This window comes from Dunckerocampus dactyliophorus, chromosome 16 (assembly GCF_027744805.1).
Source record: "Dunckerocampus dactyliophorus isolate RoL2022-P2 chromosome 16, RoL_Ddac_1.1, whole genome shotgun sequence".
NCBI classification, from domain to species: domain Eukaryota; kingdom Metazoa; phylum Chordata; class Actinopteri; order Syngnathiformes; family Syngnathidae; genus Dunckerocampus; species Dunckerocampus dactyliophorus.
The window spans coordinates 20,065,632-20,081,344 of NC_072834.1; the positions used below are offsets into that span (position 1 = coordinate 20,065,632).

General features: G+C 42.9%; 1 protein-coding gene across 1 annotated transcript in view; it reads left to right on the top strand.

Moving 5' to 3' along the window:
* Nucleotides 1-13,636, top strand: part of pdlim4 (PDZ and LIM domain 4) — a 47,403-nt gene extending 33,767 nt beyond the window's left edge. The window contains exons 4-7 of the mRNA XM_054754413.1: nt 592-884; nt 2,011-2,168; nt 7,176-7,314; nt 11,062-13,636. Coding sequence (XP_054610388.1) covers nt 592-884; nt 2,011-2,168; nt 7,176-7,314; nt 11,062-11,266 — 795 coding nt within the window. The 3' untranslated portion in view covers nt 11,267-13,636. The remainder of the gene's footprint in view (nt 1-591; nt 885-2,010; nt 2,169-7,175; nt 7,315-11,061) is intronic.
* Nucleotides 13,637-15,713: the final 2,077 nt, after the last annotated feature.

Here is a 15,713-nt window from a genome sequence, read left to right on the forward strand (position 1 = left end):
AGAATCAGGGAAGTCAAACAACCGACGACGTCTGTCTCATGCCAATGTAATTGAAGGGTTCCGGATGCTAGCTGGTGTGGAAGCTCGGGGTAAATAAAGGACGGGAGCTACGGTTACAGCTAGGCAAGTTTATCATTTGCACAGTCTGCATCAGCTAGCAGCAGTCAACTCACATCAATCAGTAAATGCTTTATTTTAAACTTTAGGAATAAAACCTTATTTTCAGCCAATAAGTCCTATCAGGAGTTGCCCAAAGAGGTCAGCCGAAACACCAAGCATGCACTGGTGTGTGTGCGTGTGTGTGTGCGTGTGTGCGTGCGTGTGTGTGTGCATCTGTGCTGCATTAGTGCGCTGCATTCCTCCAAAGAGCTCCAGCAGAGTGAGAATGTCTAAAGGTTTGTTCCAGCACATGAAGGATGTCATCATTGAACGTGCTGTGTGATATAAAGGTGCTCTCGCGGCAAAGACAAAGTTAGAAAAAAAAAGGTTTTGTTTGCAAGCGTTTGGACAGAAACATAAGACAGCTTCCAGTTTTACACCCATGGATAAGAAATATCAACCTTTTCTTTGTTCCTCTGTCTGTCCTCGCAGAACTTCCGGCCCATCACCAGTGGCTACGCCAACTACAACCGCAAGCCCTCGTACACCCCCGAGCCTCAGCCCCCGCCGCCCCCGCCGCCCGCTCACATGCACAACGGGTACTCCAAGACCGGCGCCAGCAACCACAACAACAACGGCCACAGCTACGCTTACGGCAACGGCAACGGCACCGGGGCGCACGCCGCGTACAACAACCCGGCCGGACTCTACGCACCCAACGGGAGCAACGGGGACAGGTCTCTGCCAGGGAAACTGGGGGGTCTCAGCCTGAGCGCCTCTCACAGGTGAGGAGCTTCCACAACGTATCCCACCAGGCATCCTTCGGTTGTTTACGACGCTACGTTTGCAAGCGTTCCTGCTCAAAATAAAATATTGGGACACAGCTCTTGGTTGGACAAGAGTCCTTAGACGTCCCATTCTTCATCTTAGCAGGACATTGTGGACAGTTGCACACTTCCAACCCTTTTTGCATCTGGGTTGGCCAGGACCTGAGGCAGGCTGGTCATCGGAAGTACCAGGAGTTTTCCCCGTGGGCCAATTGATGGTCGTTTATTTTTGGATTTATTGCTTCTCTTTAGCCAACTCTTCCTGGTGTGGATGAGCAGGAGAGGATATGTCGAGCCAGCAGCCCCTCTCTCAGGTCCGACATCAGTGGCGTCCGACTTCACAACTGAACGAAAAAACATCCTCAAATCCTGTAGAAAGTCTTTCCAGAAGAGAGGAAGCTGCTCGAGCTGCAAAATACATTCGTGTCGTTCAGGGGTTTCCATTTGCAGCCTGCGGCACATTCACAACTTTAATTTAAGAAGAAAACAAAAAAAACACTGCAAAAATGGAAAACCAGCAGTCATTTTACAAGAATAAACTAATAATAATGAGAGAAAAAAGTTGTAATCTAACGAGAAGTTGTAATGCGACAACAATAACGTTAAGAGGAAGAATAACGTCATTTTAGTAGCGTAAAGTTGAAATATTAAAGGAAAAAGACGGTTGTTTTTTAAAGTTGTAATATTATGAGACACAAACAAAACAAGTTGTAATTTTTGGAAAGTTTGGTTGCGGAAAAAATTTAATGTCATAGGAATAAAGTCTAAATATTGTGGGAATGAAGGCATAATTTCGAGAAGAAAATGTACAAGAAGAAAGTTTAAAAAGTTGGAAAAGTAAAAAAAAACAAAAAAACAGCAGAAATCCAAAAAACAGTTGTCATTTTATGAGAATATAATCAAAAAATGATGGGAATAAAGTCATAAGTACGAGAAAAGAAGCGGCTGGGATGAGAATCCGCACCTCCAAGTACGAGTCCATGGTTCTCGCCCAAAAAAGGGTGGAGTGCCATCTCCGGGTCGGGGATGAATATCCTGCCCCAAGTGGATGACTGATGTGTGCCATCTTTTCTGTCTCGTCAAGCCCCGAGCCCCCCACGCACTCCCCCGCGGGCCGCAACGGCGTGGACATGCAGTCGCACGTCTATAAGATGCTGACCGACTACGAGGAGCCCTCCTCGGAGCCCAAACAGTCCGGATCCTTCAAATACCTTCAGGGAATCCTGGAGGCTGAGGATGGAGGTAAGTCAGTCAGTCATCATGTATTTGCCAGGGGCCCCTGGCAAATACCACTCATAATAACTAAACTTAAATGTACAGTTAATCCATGTGATCGGCATCGGTGTTGGCTGATCTCACTCATGGATGATTGAAATCGCCAGCATAAAACCCTCGTGGTTAGATACGCTGAGTTGACAAAATACTAAAGTCAAAGTAAAAAGTCAACAGTGGTCACTAGTTGGACGTACGTGCTTTTCGTCCGGCCTCATTTTATCACGAAGCATTACCTGTGACCACTAACAACAAGTCGACCACAGGAACACGCCTGCTGTTTGGGATACATTGTGCTTTTCCTGGTAACTCCCTCCTAAATTCGATTCATCTTCCCGAGATAGTGTTTTGCTTGTGGTATGAATAGCTGCTCGTGATACGTAAGAAAAGGCAACGAGCACCTGGGAAACCCTTGGCGTGTCTCGGAGCGTTTGTCACGTAACGACATCATGCATTCCTGCTCCCACTGAAATAGCTTTCCTTTTATAGGCGGACACAGACAGGAGACTTTAAAGGGAGAGAGGTGGGAGGGAGGCTTTTCACTTAGCTTGTGAATGCATGAAGACTGGAAGTCAAGTTTCGGTCGGGCGATTTACTGTCAAAAACAAGTTCACAATGGGACAATAAAGCGAGAAAAATGGCTGTCCTGTCTGCCTTTTGACCGCTTGGAAGCAGAATTGTTGGGAGCCATGCTCATGGAATGTTTTGTTTCTTCTGGCGAAAGCTGCCTTCAAAGATGCAAAGCGTTCATTAAAACTGCAACCGCAATAACAAACATATTGTTCAATGAATACCTCAATGACAAGTCAGCATTGTCATCTTTGGATCACTAGAATATTTGGATTTCCCTCAAAGAGCTGCAGCTCCTGCGTGCCGGCAGCACTCGTGCAGTCACCATTACCACCATGCTTGACTGTAGGCAAGACACAACTATGTTGGTACTCACAACTCAGTGTTGAGTAGTATTTCCCTCAATCAACTGCCGAGTCCCACTCCCGGCAGCACTCATGCACACTGTCACAACCATGCTGGACTGTCGACAAGACACAATTATCTTGCTGCTCACTTGTGTTGAGTTGTATTTCCCTCAGTGAACCACAGCATCCCAGTGATGGCAGCAATTGTGCACACTACCACCACCATGCTTGCCTGTAGACAAGACACCATTACTTGTGTTGAGTTGTATTTCCCTCAATAAACCGTAGTGTCCCAGTGCCGAAAGCACTCGTGCACACTGCCGCCACCATGCTTGACTGTAGACAAGACACAATCATCTTGCTACCCACTTGTGTGGAGTTGTATTTCCCTCAACAAACCGCATTGTCCCAGAGCTGGCAGCACTCATGCACATTGTTGCCACCATGCGTGACTGTAGGCAAAACACAATCATCTTGTTACTCACTTGTGTTGAGTTGTAGTTCCCTCAGTAAACCACAGCATCCCAGTTCCGGCAGCACTCGTGCACACTGCCACCACCATGCTTGGCTGTAAGCAACACACAATCATCTTGCTATTCATTTATGTCAAGCTGTATTCCCCTCAATAAACCGCAGCATCCCAGTATGGGCAGCACTCGTGCACACTGCCACCACCATGCTTGACTGTACTCACTTGTGTTGTCAGATATTTAGACAATAATGGCTGTGTGTTGACTGTAAATCTATACTGCTCTAGAAGCTGTACACTGACTACTCTAAAGTACATTCATTTCTATAGTACTGTCCCTTGACAAGATGTAATGAGTTAGTGTGTGAAACATTAATGGAGTGACTGTAGAAGTACAAACACACAAAGTGTCCTCATCGTCAGACGAGGACAAGCTGATCCAAACATGATGGACATTTAAATCCATCATCTTGACTGACAAGTTGAGTCCCCGCTGAAACACGGAGACATTCCATGTTTACTTTGGGATTATTTTAAAGATGACAGTCTCTTTTGTTGGTGTTTGGACGTCATCCGACCCGCGCGAGAGAATATGTCTGCTGTTGCTTCTTTTCAAATGAGTCCAGTTAGCGAGGTAGAGTTGTGTTGTCATTAGATCACCACAATGGATGGTCTCCTGTTGAAGACCTGAGCCTCTGCAGAGACGCATGTTGCCGACGAGGACCAAAAGCAAACAGCAGCCAGTGTTTATTGGAATTCCACATTCCCTGGTTTGATAGGACGCTGGGTCAGCTGACAGCAGCAAAGAAATAAAAAAAACTGATGTGGACGGATTGTTTGAAGAGTTTTACAGTTCCAGCTCTGTCGCGTACGTAATGAAACAAGTTTACCAAGTAACATTAGCATAAGAGCTGAGCAGAGGAAATCCTAAAAAAAAGCCGTCTGGGGTGGAGGCAGTGACCAACGCGACATGAGCCGTTTTCAACTCTGTCTTGTCAAATGCACCGTGTACTCCGGGGCGGTCGGAGTGTGTGACTGGCCAATCACAGAGCGTGAAGAGTGAATACATAAGTAGTTACACAATGCGGATTTTCCTTCATCACGGTTACGGATAATGACGAGCTGTACTTGTTTCATGCTCGTACTCTGCAAAAATGCATGATCCGTAACGGATACTCAATCCCTAAATATTACGATAAGAAAATGTAGAAGAAAATAAAAAACAACAACAGCAAAAATGCTACGATTGGCTTGCATTGACTCAAACGTTATTTGCAATTATTAGGACTACAAATGCTAACAAATAAGTCTCCTCATTTGACAGACAATTGCGGCTAATCTCAAAATTGTGCAAATTTTAGGGCGTTCAACTTTGAGGGTCCCTCTGTACCTGATCCATGTAACACTTTGGCACTTTGGGTTTTTATTGGTGGACTCAGTCTGATCTTGCAAGAAAGAAGAAAGCTGTCCCCCATGGTTGGATTCATTGGTGTTGTACACTGGCTGCTATTGATGTCGCTGATGCAGCTAGCGCCATCTAAGTAAGGCTTGGTGTAAACATCCCTGAATGTTTCCCAGAAGGAAAAACGGGGTTTTCCATCAGAGTGTCTTCCTAGCTTCCAGAAGCCTCCCACTTCACTGACTACTAACTGGATGCTGACTGTAAATTCTTCCTCTGTTATTGTCGGATATCACGCCTACAAAGCAGACATCAGCATGTGGCGTTGCCAAGGAGATAAACGTGGCGTCGTGGTGGGAGACATGGTGCATATAGTTATCATCTCGCTGTGATCGCGCCATCCTGGCGGGCTGAGGTGGATGATTGATGGTCCGTTTCACATGGCATGCCGTCTGGTTTGGATGTCGTGGCGTCGATGAAATGGTACACCCCTCTCGCTTGCGTAGCGTGATTACGGTTGCGTGAGAAGGCGTCAGGCAAAGGAAAATGGAAAAGTAATAGCGAGTTCCTGAGCTGACCTTTTAAAGCAGCGGTGTTCAGGGTATGGCCCGGGTGCCATTTTCGGTCTGCAGCTTGCTTTTCATTGGCCCTCGGCGTATTGTAACAGTAAAATACAGTGAAACTTGGTTTTCTTACACCGTTGTTTTCATTGAATTTGGTTTTTGATGAAAAATATTATGAAATATTACTGACTATATACCAGGGGTGTCCCAAGTGTGGCCCGGGGGCCATTTGAGACCCATTTGAAGCCCAGCGGCACATTCTAAAACAAGAAAACTAAAAAAAAAAATCTCAACGTCAATAAAAATGGAAAAATCAGCAGTAATTTTACAAGAATAAAACCAAAATTTTCATCAAAATGAGTTGTCATCCAAAAGAGAAAGGTGCAATTTTTTTAGGACGAGAACAAATTAGGATTTGACCAACTGTACCTGTGGATTTGTCCTAATCAGATATCATGACATTACTACTACCACATCACTACTATCAGGAGAACCAGAGTGTAGAGTGGGAGGAGCCACCTGCTGTGGCCCGGCAAAGTGCACTATATTCGGGAACACGCGCCGAGCAGCCGGTGTGACACCACGGAGGTCTCTGGCAAACCTTGCTGTTTCAGGTGGCTGATCTTTTTTTTGTGTGCTCGATGGGGTTCTTTTCCCCTCATCGCGGAGCATTTGGTACAACTAGCACGCAAAATGTCTTCCTGAAGTGAGGTGAATGAATGAAGTGAGCTCAGGGGAAGTTACTACAGGCCGTTAACGTCGCAGGCAGGAGATAAAAGGAGCGCTTGATTTTCTCACCCGCACAGTATGGGTAATCTCGCCTCATTGGAGCGTTTTTTTTTTAAATGGTCAGTTATTAGAGCTATTTTTAATGTTTGCGGATTTATCGGGATGAAGTCATAATTCCCTCATGTTGGTCCGATATTTATCGTGCACCCCTGGTTGAAATATTAATAGAAAAATAATATTGTGAAACAAATATTTGTAATATTACATTGGAAAAAAAAGTCATTTTTCTAGCATAAAGCTGAAATATTAAAGAAAAAAGCGAGACACAAACAAAACAACAAATAAAGTTGTAATTTTTCTAAATTAGGTTGGGCAAAAATGATATGACAATAAAAGTCAAAATATTATGGGAAAAAATGTACTAGAAGAAAATTTACAATAAGAAAGTTGAAATATTTGGAGAAAAAAAATTGCAAAAAAGGCGAAGAGTGAAGCTGATAGTAATAATAGGCTTTTTCACCTATAAGACAAAGGTGAGATGCATTTTTTTCTTGAAATATATATAAGTTCTTAGCATATCTACATGTGTTGCTTTACAAAATGTCAAAGTGGCAAAGTTGCATCCTTTCATTTTTCACTGTGGGGCCCTCAGTGGAAAATGTTCGGACACCCCGGCTATAGATAGATTCCAGCCAGGAAATCATTATTTAGTGTGTATGGTTTATTTGTTTGGAAAACGCACGTATAACGATGAACAAGTCAGTGTTTATCTCCTTTCCTCCGAATAAGCAATGTGCACTGTTACACTCATTTGCTTTGTCAGCTACAACACAGAGGTAAAAAATAAAGTGACCCGCATGCTTCCCTGGCCTCAACATGGTTCCAATTTTTTCCTTTTAGGCGTGTCCCCAACAGAGAGGATGAGGAACCTCAAGTCTCCGGTCAGATCCCCCATCCCAAAGCTGGGGAGCCCCATCCCTGGTTCCATGTCTGGTCTGCAGAAGCTGCCCCAGTGCACACGCTGCTGTAATGGCATTGTGTAAGTATGATGCACATCTGGCTTACATCGAGGAGTTATTGTATTATGGGATGTTGATATGTTCCAAATCCAAGATCAAACAACAGTGCAAAAGCCAAGCGGTAAAAGGCACAAGCAAGTAACAGGAAGTATGACAACCTCTACATTTAAGCTAACTGTACAAGTGTAACGGATGCCTGCCGGTGTGGCTGTGTACACACACACGCAAAGGTAAACGTCCCTGAACCTTAAAGGAAAAATGCACTTTTTTTGGAATTTTGAAATAACAGCGAAAAAGAGGCAGCTCAGAATGCACCAATAAAGCCTGCTACTAAAACACCTCCAATGACGCTCCATTTACATACATGGGACCTGCATATTAACCATCTACAGCGACGTTAATATTATTGTTATTATTGTTACGCCCAAGAAAAACATTACTTGCGTAGTGATACCTCGCCACACCGCACCGGCTAGCTACTAGTTTCACCACACAGCCTCAGGCCACTAGCGAAAGGTAACGCTACACATTGGAGCTGCCGCCACTGCTGCTGTGTTTTAGTTTTTGAGTTTGGAAAAGTTGACGCTGGGCGTAGCGTTCCTTTCTATTGCTACGTGAAATCAATGCACCAAGGAGGGAAGTTCCGCGAATGCTTAAAATGACCAAAATAGGACAAAAATACTGTAAGTATGGCATGTTATCATGAATGCACCTGTTACTTCATGCTCACAGCACCGCCATATTTTACTGTTGGTATGATGTTCTTTTTCTGAAATGCTTTCTTAAATTACTTTTACGCCAGATGTAATGAGACACACACCTTCCAAAAAGTTTAACTTTTGTCTCGTTAGACCACGGAGTATTTCTCCAAAGGTCTTGGGGATCATCAAGATGTTTTCTGTCAAAATTGAGACAGGCCTTCATGTTGTTTTTGTTCAGCAGTGGTTTTGGTCTTGGAAATCTGCCATGCAGGCCGTTTTTGCCCAGTGTCTTTCTTATGGTGGAGTCATGAACGCTGACCTTAACTGAGGCAATATACTGTACTGGTATATACTGTGTATTGTATGCATGTACATTAGCAATTCCATATTATGTGTACATAATGTTTTGAGTTAGTGCAGATTAGTGACAATTATGTGTGTGTGCATGTGACGGAGGAATGTGAAGTTTCGTGCCTCGTAATAAGTAGACCATGTGCAGCCTCTGTTGTCACATGAGCTGTAATAGTTGCTGATGTGCTGTGTGTTACAGTGAAAGAGATCACTATTCAAAACCCCTTGCACGTCTGGATTTCGTTATGCCCAAGTGTGCTACGTTCCAAATAAAGTGCAGTTTTCCTTTAAAAGTCGCACTCCGACGTCAGGTTGGCACTTCGGGCTTTTAGCTCGACGGCTGGTGCCCTTGACTGTCATTCTGCGTTCCTTGGTTCAAGCCCATGGCGCTATTTTGCACACATTTGAACTTTTGTAAGTGTCACAAACGTGTAGGAAGAAGGTAGGCGGTGTTAAGTGTAATGAAAGAAAACGGTCACTTTTAAGTTTTGGCGCGTATGGAGTCTGACTGCTCTGAACGAGGGTCCACTTACATAAAAAGGCAATAAAAGTCAAAGAAAAAGCAAATGCAGAGTTAATCATCTGACGCTGGCTGAACTGACATTTTGCGTGGTTGGAACTTCAACGTCTTGTGCAAAGTTAGAGGCATGATTATCATCATTTTCCCCAAATCTTTGGTTCAGTTCCGACTCACAGAATCTCATCTCATGTATTTCTAGAATTCCATCCATCCATCTTCTATCGCTTATCCGAGATCGGGTCGCGGGGGCAACAGCCTAAGCAGGGAGGCCCAGATTTCCCTCTCCACTTCGTCCAGCTCCTCCCGGCGGGTCCCGAGGCGTTCCCAGGCCAGTTGGGAGACATAGTCTCGCCAACGTGTCCTGGGTCTTCCCCAAGGCCTTCTACCGGTCGGACTTGCCCTGAACACCTCCCCAGGGAGGCGTCCGGGAGGCATCCTGACCAGATGCCCAAGCCACCTCATCTGGCTCCTCTCAATGCGGAGGAGTAGCGGTTCTACTCCGAGTCTCCCCCTTATCTCTAAGGGAGAGCCCAGCCACCCTACGGAAAAAACTCATTTCGGCCGCTTGTACCCGCGATCTTGTCCTTTCGGTCATTATATTTCTAGAATTATATGAGGCAATATAAATGTTAAAAACTGATCCGTCGCATCACTTTTAATTATCTTTGGCGACCCAACTGGTCCCCCTTGCTCAAGCCCGGTTCCACCGGATGAGACTCGAGAGCGCTGGCTGTCAAGCTCAAAGCCCAACCTGTCAACTTGATGTCCAGCGCGGCTATTCAGGCGTCAGCGAGTGAGGTTTACCAACGCACGTTACACAGCCTCACTGCCTGACGTCCCTTACTGAGGCAAGGAAACGACTCTGTGTGGGGCGGCCATTTGCCTCGAGCGGACAGTGTGAAAGTAAATCGGCTTGGAATGTGATCCTAAAAGTCCTCAAACAAAAACCCGCATGTCGACATGCACCGGCAGGCTCACGCACCCGGAAAGTTGAACGATGAAACCGCACCGACCAACACACTCTACACACACACACACACACACACACACACAATAGCCGTCTCGTTTGCAAAAGCAAGCCCAGGTAAGCAGTGATGTCATTCGTCATGAACCAGGAAGCGTTGTAGGGCACAAGGAGAGGCCAGCACCTTTCTCAACAAATACGCAACACAAAGCAGGCAGCACACGACTGAAAAGGAAAAAGTGAGTCAAAGCCTCAACACGTGCTGGCCAATAAAAACGGTATTCAGCCGAGGAGTACTTCCTCCTGTTAGCAACACAGTTCGCTCACAGCCTGTGACTCAATCACGGCAATACAAACACAACACATTGACACAACTAGTGGGACACTCCACCCACAGGACGACTGAACCAGACTCCATTCATAAACCACATCATCAAAAGTATGGAGACACCTTCCCATTCAATAACATGGGATAGTGTCTTCATACTTTTGTCTGGTTTGGCTTAAATAAAAGCAGAAAAAATATAAATAAAATAAATAAAGGAAGGAATAAATAATGAATAAAAACGGCTTAAATAAAAGTGTAAAAATAATCCAAATTAAATTGACTTAAATAAAATTTAAAAAAAAAATAATTGAGATAAATTAAAATGGAAAATTAATTACTGTTCAAGTCTAAAAAATAACGAAAAAAAATGACAACAAAAAGTGTAGAAAAAATAAAAAAATTTAAAATGACTTCAAAGTGTAAAAAATTGTAAAAATAAATAAAAATGAAAAATGACTGAAACAAAAGTGGGTCGCAACTGAATGAACATTGGAAAGTGTGGGTCCCAGGTTGAGACCATTTGAGAGCCCCTGCTGTGGACGGAGCACGGAGGTTATGTTTACAGAGCCACACTGCCACCGGGTGGCGTTTTATAGGTATTGCTGGAATGAAGCGTGTCTGATTTTTTTTTTTTTTTTCAAAATTTTTTGGTTGATCTCCAGGTTGCACATCGACTTTTGTTTGTCCGTATGTTAAAGTTATAATTAGAAAGTTGTTGTTACCTGACGTCACCTTGCTCATTTACAGTCGTGTTGGCGATATTTACGCTCCTGACACTTTCATCCAAAAGAGCATAAAACATTTCTTTCCTGCACGTGCAACGTCCTAAAAAAACCCACATAAGACTTGCTGATTTGTGGTCGCCCATCTTCCATCCTGTGTTTTTTATTTTTATTTGTGCAGGGGCACCATCGTGAAGGCCCGGGACAAACTGTACCACCCAGAGTGTTTTGTGTGCGACGACTGCGGCACCAACCTCAAGCAGAGGGGGTACTTCTTCATTGAGGACAATCTGTACTGCGAGACCCACGCCAAGGCCCGCGTGCAGCCCCCAGAGGGCTACGACGTGGTGGCCGTCTACCCCAACTCCAAGGTGGAGATCGTCTGAGGTGGACGGCAGGCAGAAACATCTGAAGAAGGTGTCTACTAAGGGTCGTCCTCGCTGAGCGCTTTCATGCAGGAATGCTCATCTTGGACCACTGGGAGCTTCATCTCTGTGGGACTGGGGGGGGTCCGCGATTAGCATTCCTGTAGTTGCTGCGCTGGCGGAGTGAAGCAGCATCAGGCCGTGACGCTCTTTCTGCTGCACGCTAACACTTCCTAGCTTCTTCTTGTCCTGTTGGTAGGCGCCTGAGCATCACAAGCGGGGTGACTGTGGAATGTCAGCTGAACTTGGCTGAACTTTAACCTGAGCTAAACGGCTCCATATGCAACTATGCTAGCTCCACCTTCGCAAATGCAAACAAAACGCCGCAAGGGCAAAGTCTCCCATTCCGCTGCATTTACGCTGCACGTGACACAATTCTCTCTTTTTTCCCTTCCATGTGAATCAGGATAAAATCGGGTATCGGAATTAAATTGGAAGTGGGCATTTAAGCGTTGCAAATTATGCAGAAATAAGGATTCCACACTTCTTATCTCTCACTGCAGCATTCATACCGAATTTCCTCATCTAGCGGCCAGGAGAGCGCTTATTTACGTCACTGCAGAAGGGCCAAGACATGAGGCCATGTGTAATATATATTTATATATATATATAAAATTATGAAAGCCTGCATTTTCTTAAGAAATTTTCTATAATTGTAAATAATATTGTATATTTCAATCATTTTTAGAAGTATTTTTGTATTTTTAAAACAAAATCAAATGATTGTCATTGAGGAAATGCACAAACCTTTGTTTGTTAAATACATTTCGTAACAGTAAACAATGTTCCATATATTTTCATATATTTGTGCGGTATTTTTTTTTTGTAAAAACAAAATTTAATTATTATGATTATTATAGATAAATGCACAAATCTTTATTTGTTAAATACATGTTATAATAGTAAATATTATTCTAAACATTTTAATAATTTTTGAAGTTGAAAAAGAAAAGAAAATGCATTTTTTTTAAGCGGAAATGCTCAAATCTTTATTTGTTAAATACATTTTATAACAGTAAATCATATTTTTTTCATTTTGTAAATATTATTTTTATGTGATTTAGTTAAAAATGAAATAAAATAATTATTATGGATGAAATGCATAGAATCTGCAACAACTTAGGTTGGCTAATCCTTATTTGATATGATAGTAAACAATGTTTTTCATCATTTTTAATTGTTTCATTTGTTAAATCAATTTGAGAACAGGAAATAATATTCTGTTTTTTTCATTTCATCATTTTTTTACTAATCAAATAAAAGAATTATAATTGAGGAAATCCATAAAGTCTGACACAATTTAGGCAGCAGAATACAAAACGTTAGAATAGTAAATAATATTCAATGTTTTTTATTTATTACATTTCACTCTATTTTTTGGTTTTAAAACAAAATAAAACCCAGGCAGGCAAATCTGAAGTAAAAAAAAAAGCAAGAGAGTGCTAGATGCCTCGATGTGTGCTGCTGTTTTGGTTAGCAACAAAGTTCCGTTTGTCATGACTTAAGTGACGGATGCTTCATTTTCTAATTTGGTAGCGTTTTTGTTTCCGTTTATTGCGACATGGTATCTATTGGAGCGAAGGCCGCTGTTTGAGGAAATACATGAATGGGATTGTAAACAAAGACGTCACCATAGCAACCTGCAGCTCCACTCTTCCAGCTGGACCTTCTTGTCCGGATTGTTCCACATTAGCGTCCACACAAGCAAAAGGCCTGAATGACGTTGTCACCGCTGCATGATGTCATCATTCTTGACAAAGCCTGACTATTTTTAACAACTTTTCTCATTGAAAAATGTTATTTTTCCTTGCGCGCACTCCGTAATCCTGTAAATTGTAAATGTTGAACATATAAATTGATATCGGCGCCACACCTGGCTGTCGCTGTTGTACAGAAACATGTTGCCTTCTCTCTTTCTAGTTCTTCCACGTTTAACTTATTGCTCTGCCAACGCTTTTCGCTTGGGTTGAGGATGTTCTGATTTGCCGACCCATAAAAGGAAAAAGGTGCCTGACAAGCCAGCGGACGTGCAGGTCTTAAGTGCCGCACGACACCGGATTCTTCCTGGCTTTGTTGTGCTCGTGCAAACGTTTTCATGACAATCTTACCCTCCATCAATCCACCGCAGGTTTAGATAACAACACTAAGCGTTGCGATATCGTCTTTACAATGTCAATACTAACAATGCTTAGTGAAAGCGGCGTCCCCCAGGGCTCCGTCTTAGGTCCACCTTTCATTTGCTTGCACACACTCCCTGCTGATTGATGCGCTTACAGTCTGATTTTTTGAATTCTTGGAATGATTGTTTGCAAAATAAAATGATTGTTTTCACTGAATGTCGCAGTGTGATTGAACCACAACAAATATGTTAGCTCTTTGCTTACTTACTATTTCTATTTTCTAAATTTCGCGACGTCACTCATAGTTTTTCCAAATAAATTAATAAATTATCATTGTTTTGTTGTTGACTATTACAAGTAAATAAAATATGCATATTTAAGCAATTTTGTATGCATTTTTGGCTTAAATGAAGCATCTTTAAGCAGAAAAATGGCTAAAGTAACGAAAATACAAATACAGTATATGGCATTCAGAAAACGCATTCAAAGACGTGAAATGCAGTACAGCAATCCCTCGTTTATGGCGGTTAATTAGTTTCAGACCCGACTGCAAAGTAGGATTCTTTATTTATAAATGGAATATTTTTATAGTTAGAGCAGAGAAATCCTGTTTACGACCTTCTGAATACACTTTTTACCATTATTAAAGCTTTCTAGACATGAAATAACACCCCTATAGTCACCCTTACACTCCTATTACTCTATATAGTAGACATAATCAGAGAAAATAAGCCATTCACGACATAAATAAGACTCGTGCTCGTGTGTGTTTCAGTAAATTTCTAGCGAACGTGTGGACAGGAAGTGATGTTGATCTTTAGCTTGCATGGGTTACGCCCGCAACAGTAGCTTGTGTTATTATTCTGATGATGTGCCTGTTGTGAGATCATTCAAACCTGCAATAAAACCCCGGCCCGGCGATCAAGTCTGGTGCTTGTGTTACTAGTGACACCTAGTGGACAGTGTAGACTGCAGTTCAATGACGTCTTTGAAACGTCTTTTCCTCTTTTCTGACCTATAAATCTTGTTACAATGTTGTATTCTCGTGTTAATAATGACAATGAGGTTTGCGCGTTCGGAAGTGAGACCTGAAAGCAGTTTTGGACGGCACTGCATGCTATGTTTTACTGACTTTTTTTAAACACACAGTTCCACTAGAGGAAATGCAACCCAGACTTCCTTATATGGGCATGTCCAGGCAAAAGCTGTGGGCCTGCCCTCCCCCCGCTCTGCTTCGCTCTGCTCTGTTCACCATGTCAGCACGTATGGCTCCCAGGAAAAGTTTGTTCGGGTGTGCCTAAAAAAGCAAGCATCAGGCGGAAGATGTTGGGTTTGATGATTCCCGGCCAGCAAGAGAAAAGTATGCTCATCTGTCAACGGCATTTCACACGGGACTGTTTTGTGAACATGGGCCAATACGAATCTGGACCATCCGCCAAACTGTTGCTCAAGTCCGACACCTTTCCAACGTTGATTCTTGTTGAAGAGTCAGAAGAGCAAGCTGTAGGAAACAATTTATCATTTTATCAGTGTCCTATATAACTAATCGGACAACAGGGGTTCGGCAGCTATCCGGAAGTCCTCGGGAGAACTTGGGAGTGTGAGCAATCACAGCAGAGTGGGCTCGGTGGGAGGCGTACCTGGGTGGAGTAAATTACACAGGCCGTTGGGGCTGCAGGCAGGAAACACTGCAGGAAGAGGTGCAGAGTCTAGAAAGAATCTCGAATCTAGAAAGCTTTCTGTGCGGGTTATCGTGTGTCGCTGCTCTATGGAAGTCCACAACTCAATACAAAGGCCCGAAAATGAGTATAATAGGTCCCCTTTAACGCCTTAAACTGTATTTGTATTTTAGTTCATTCACCCATTTTTATGCTTGAAAATGTTTAATTTAGGACAAGAATACATAAAATTTGCTTAAATACGTATTTTTTGGACTAATAAAAGGCAGAAGTCAAACACGAGACAGCAAATCATAATTTACCAATTCATGAATTTTTTTAAAAAACGCAATACAGTGAGGGTGCGATGTTCAAACCGCCAAGTTGCGAGGGACCACTGTATTCTACACTGGCCACTAGGTGTCAGTAGTCTTACATTGATCAGACAATAGCCACTGCAGGAGGTACGCTGTCCAGACTCAACAAGGAGTCTATGTCATGTCTTATTTATGTCTTAAATGTCTTATTTTCTCTGATTATGTCTACTATATTGGGTACTAGGAGTGTAAAGGTGACTATAGGGGTGTTATTTCATGTCTAGAGGGCTCTAATAATGTTAAAAACTGTATT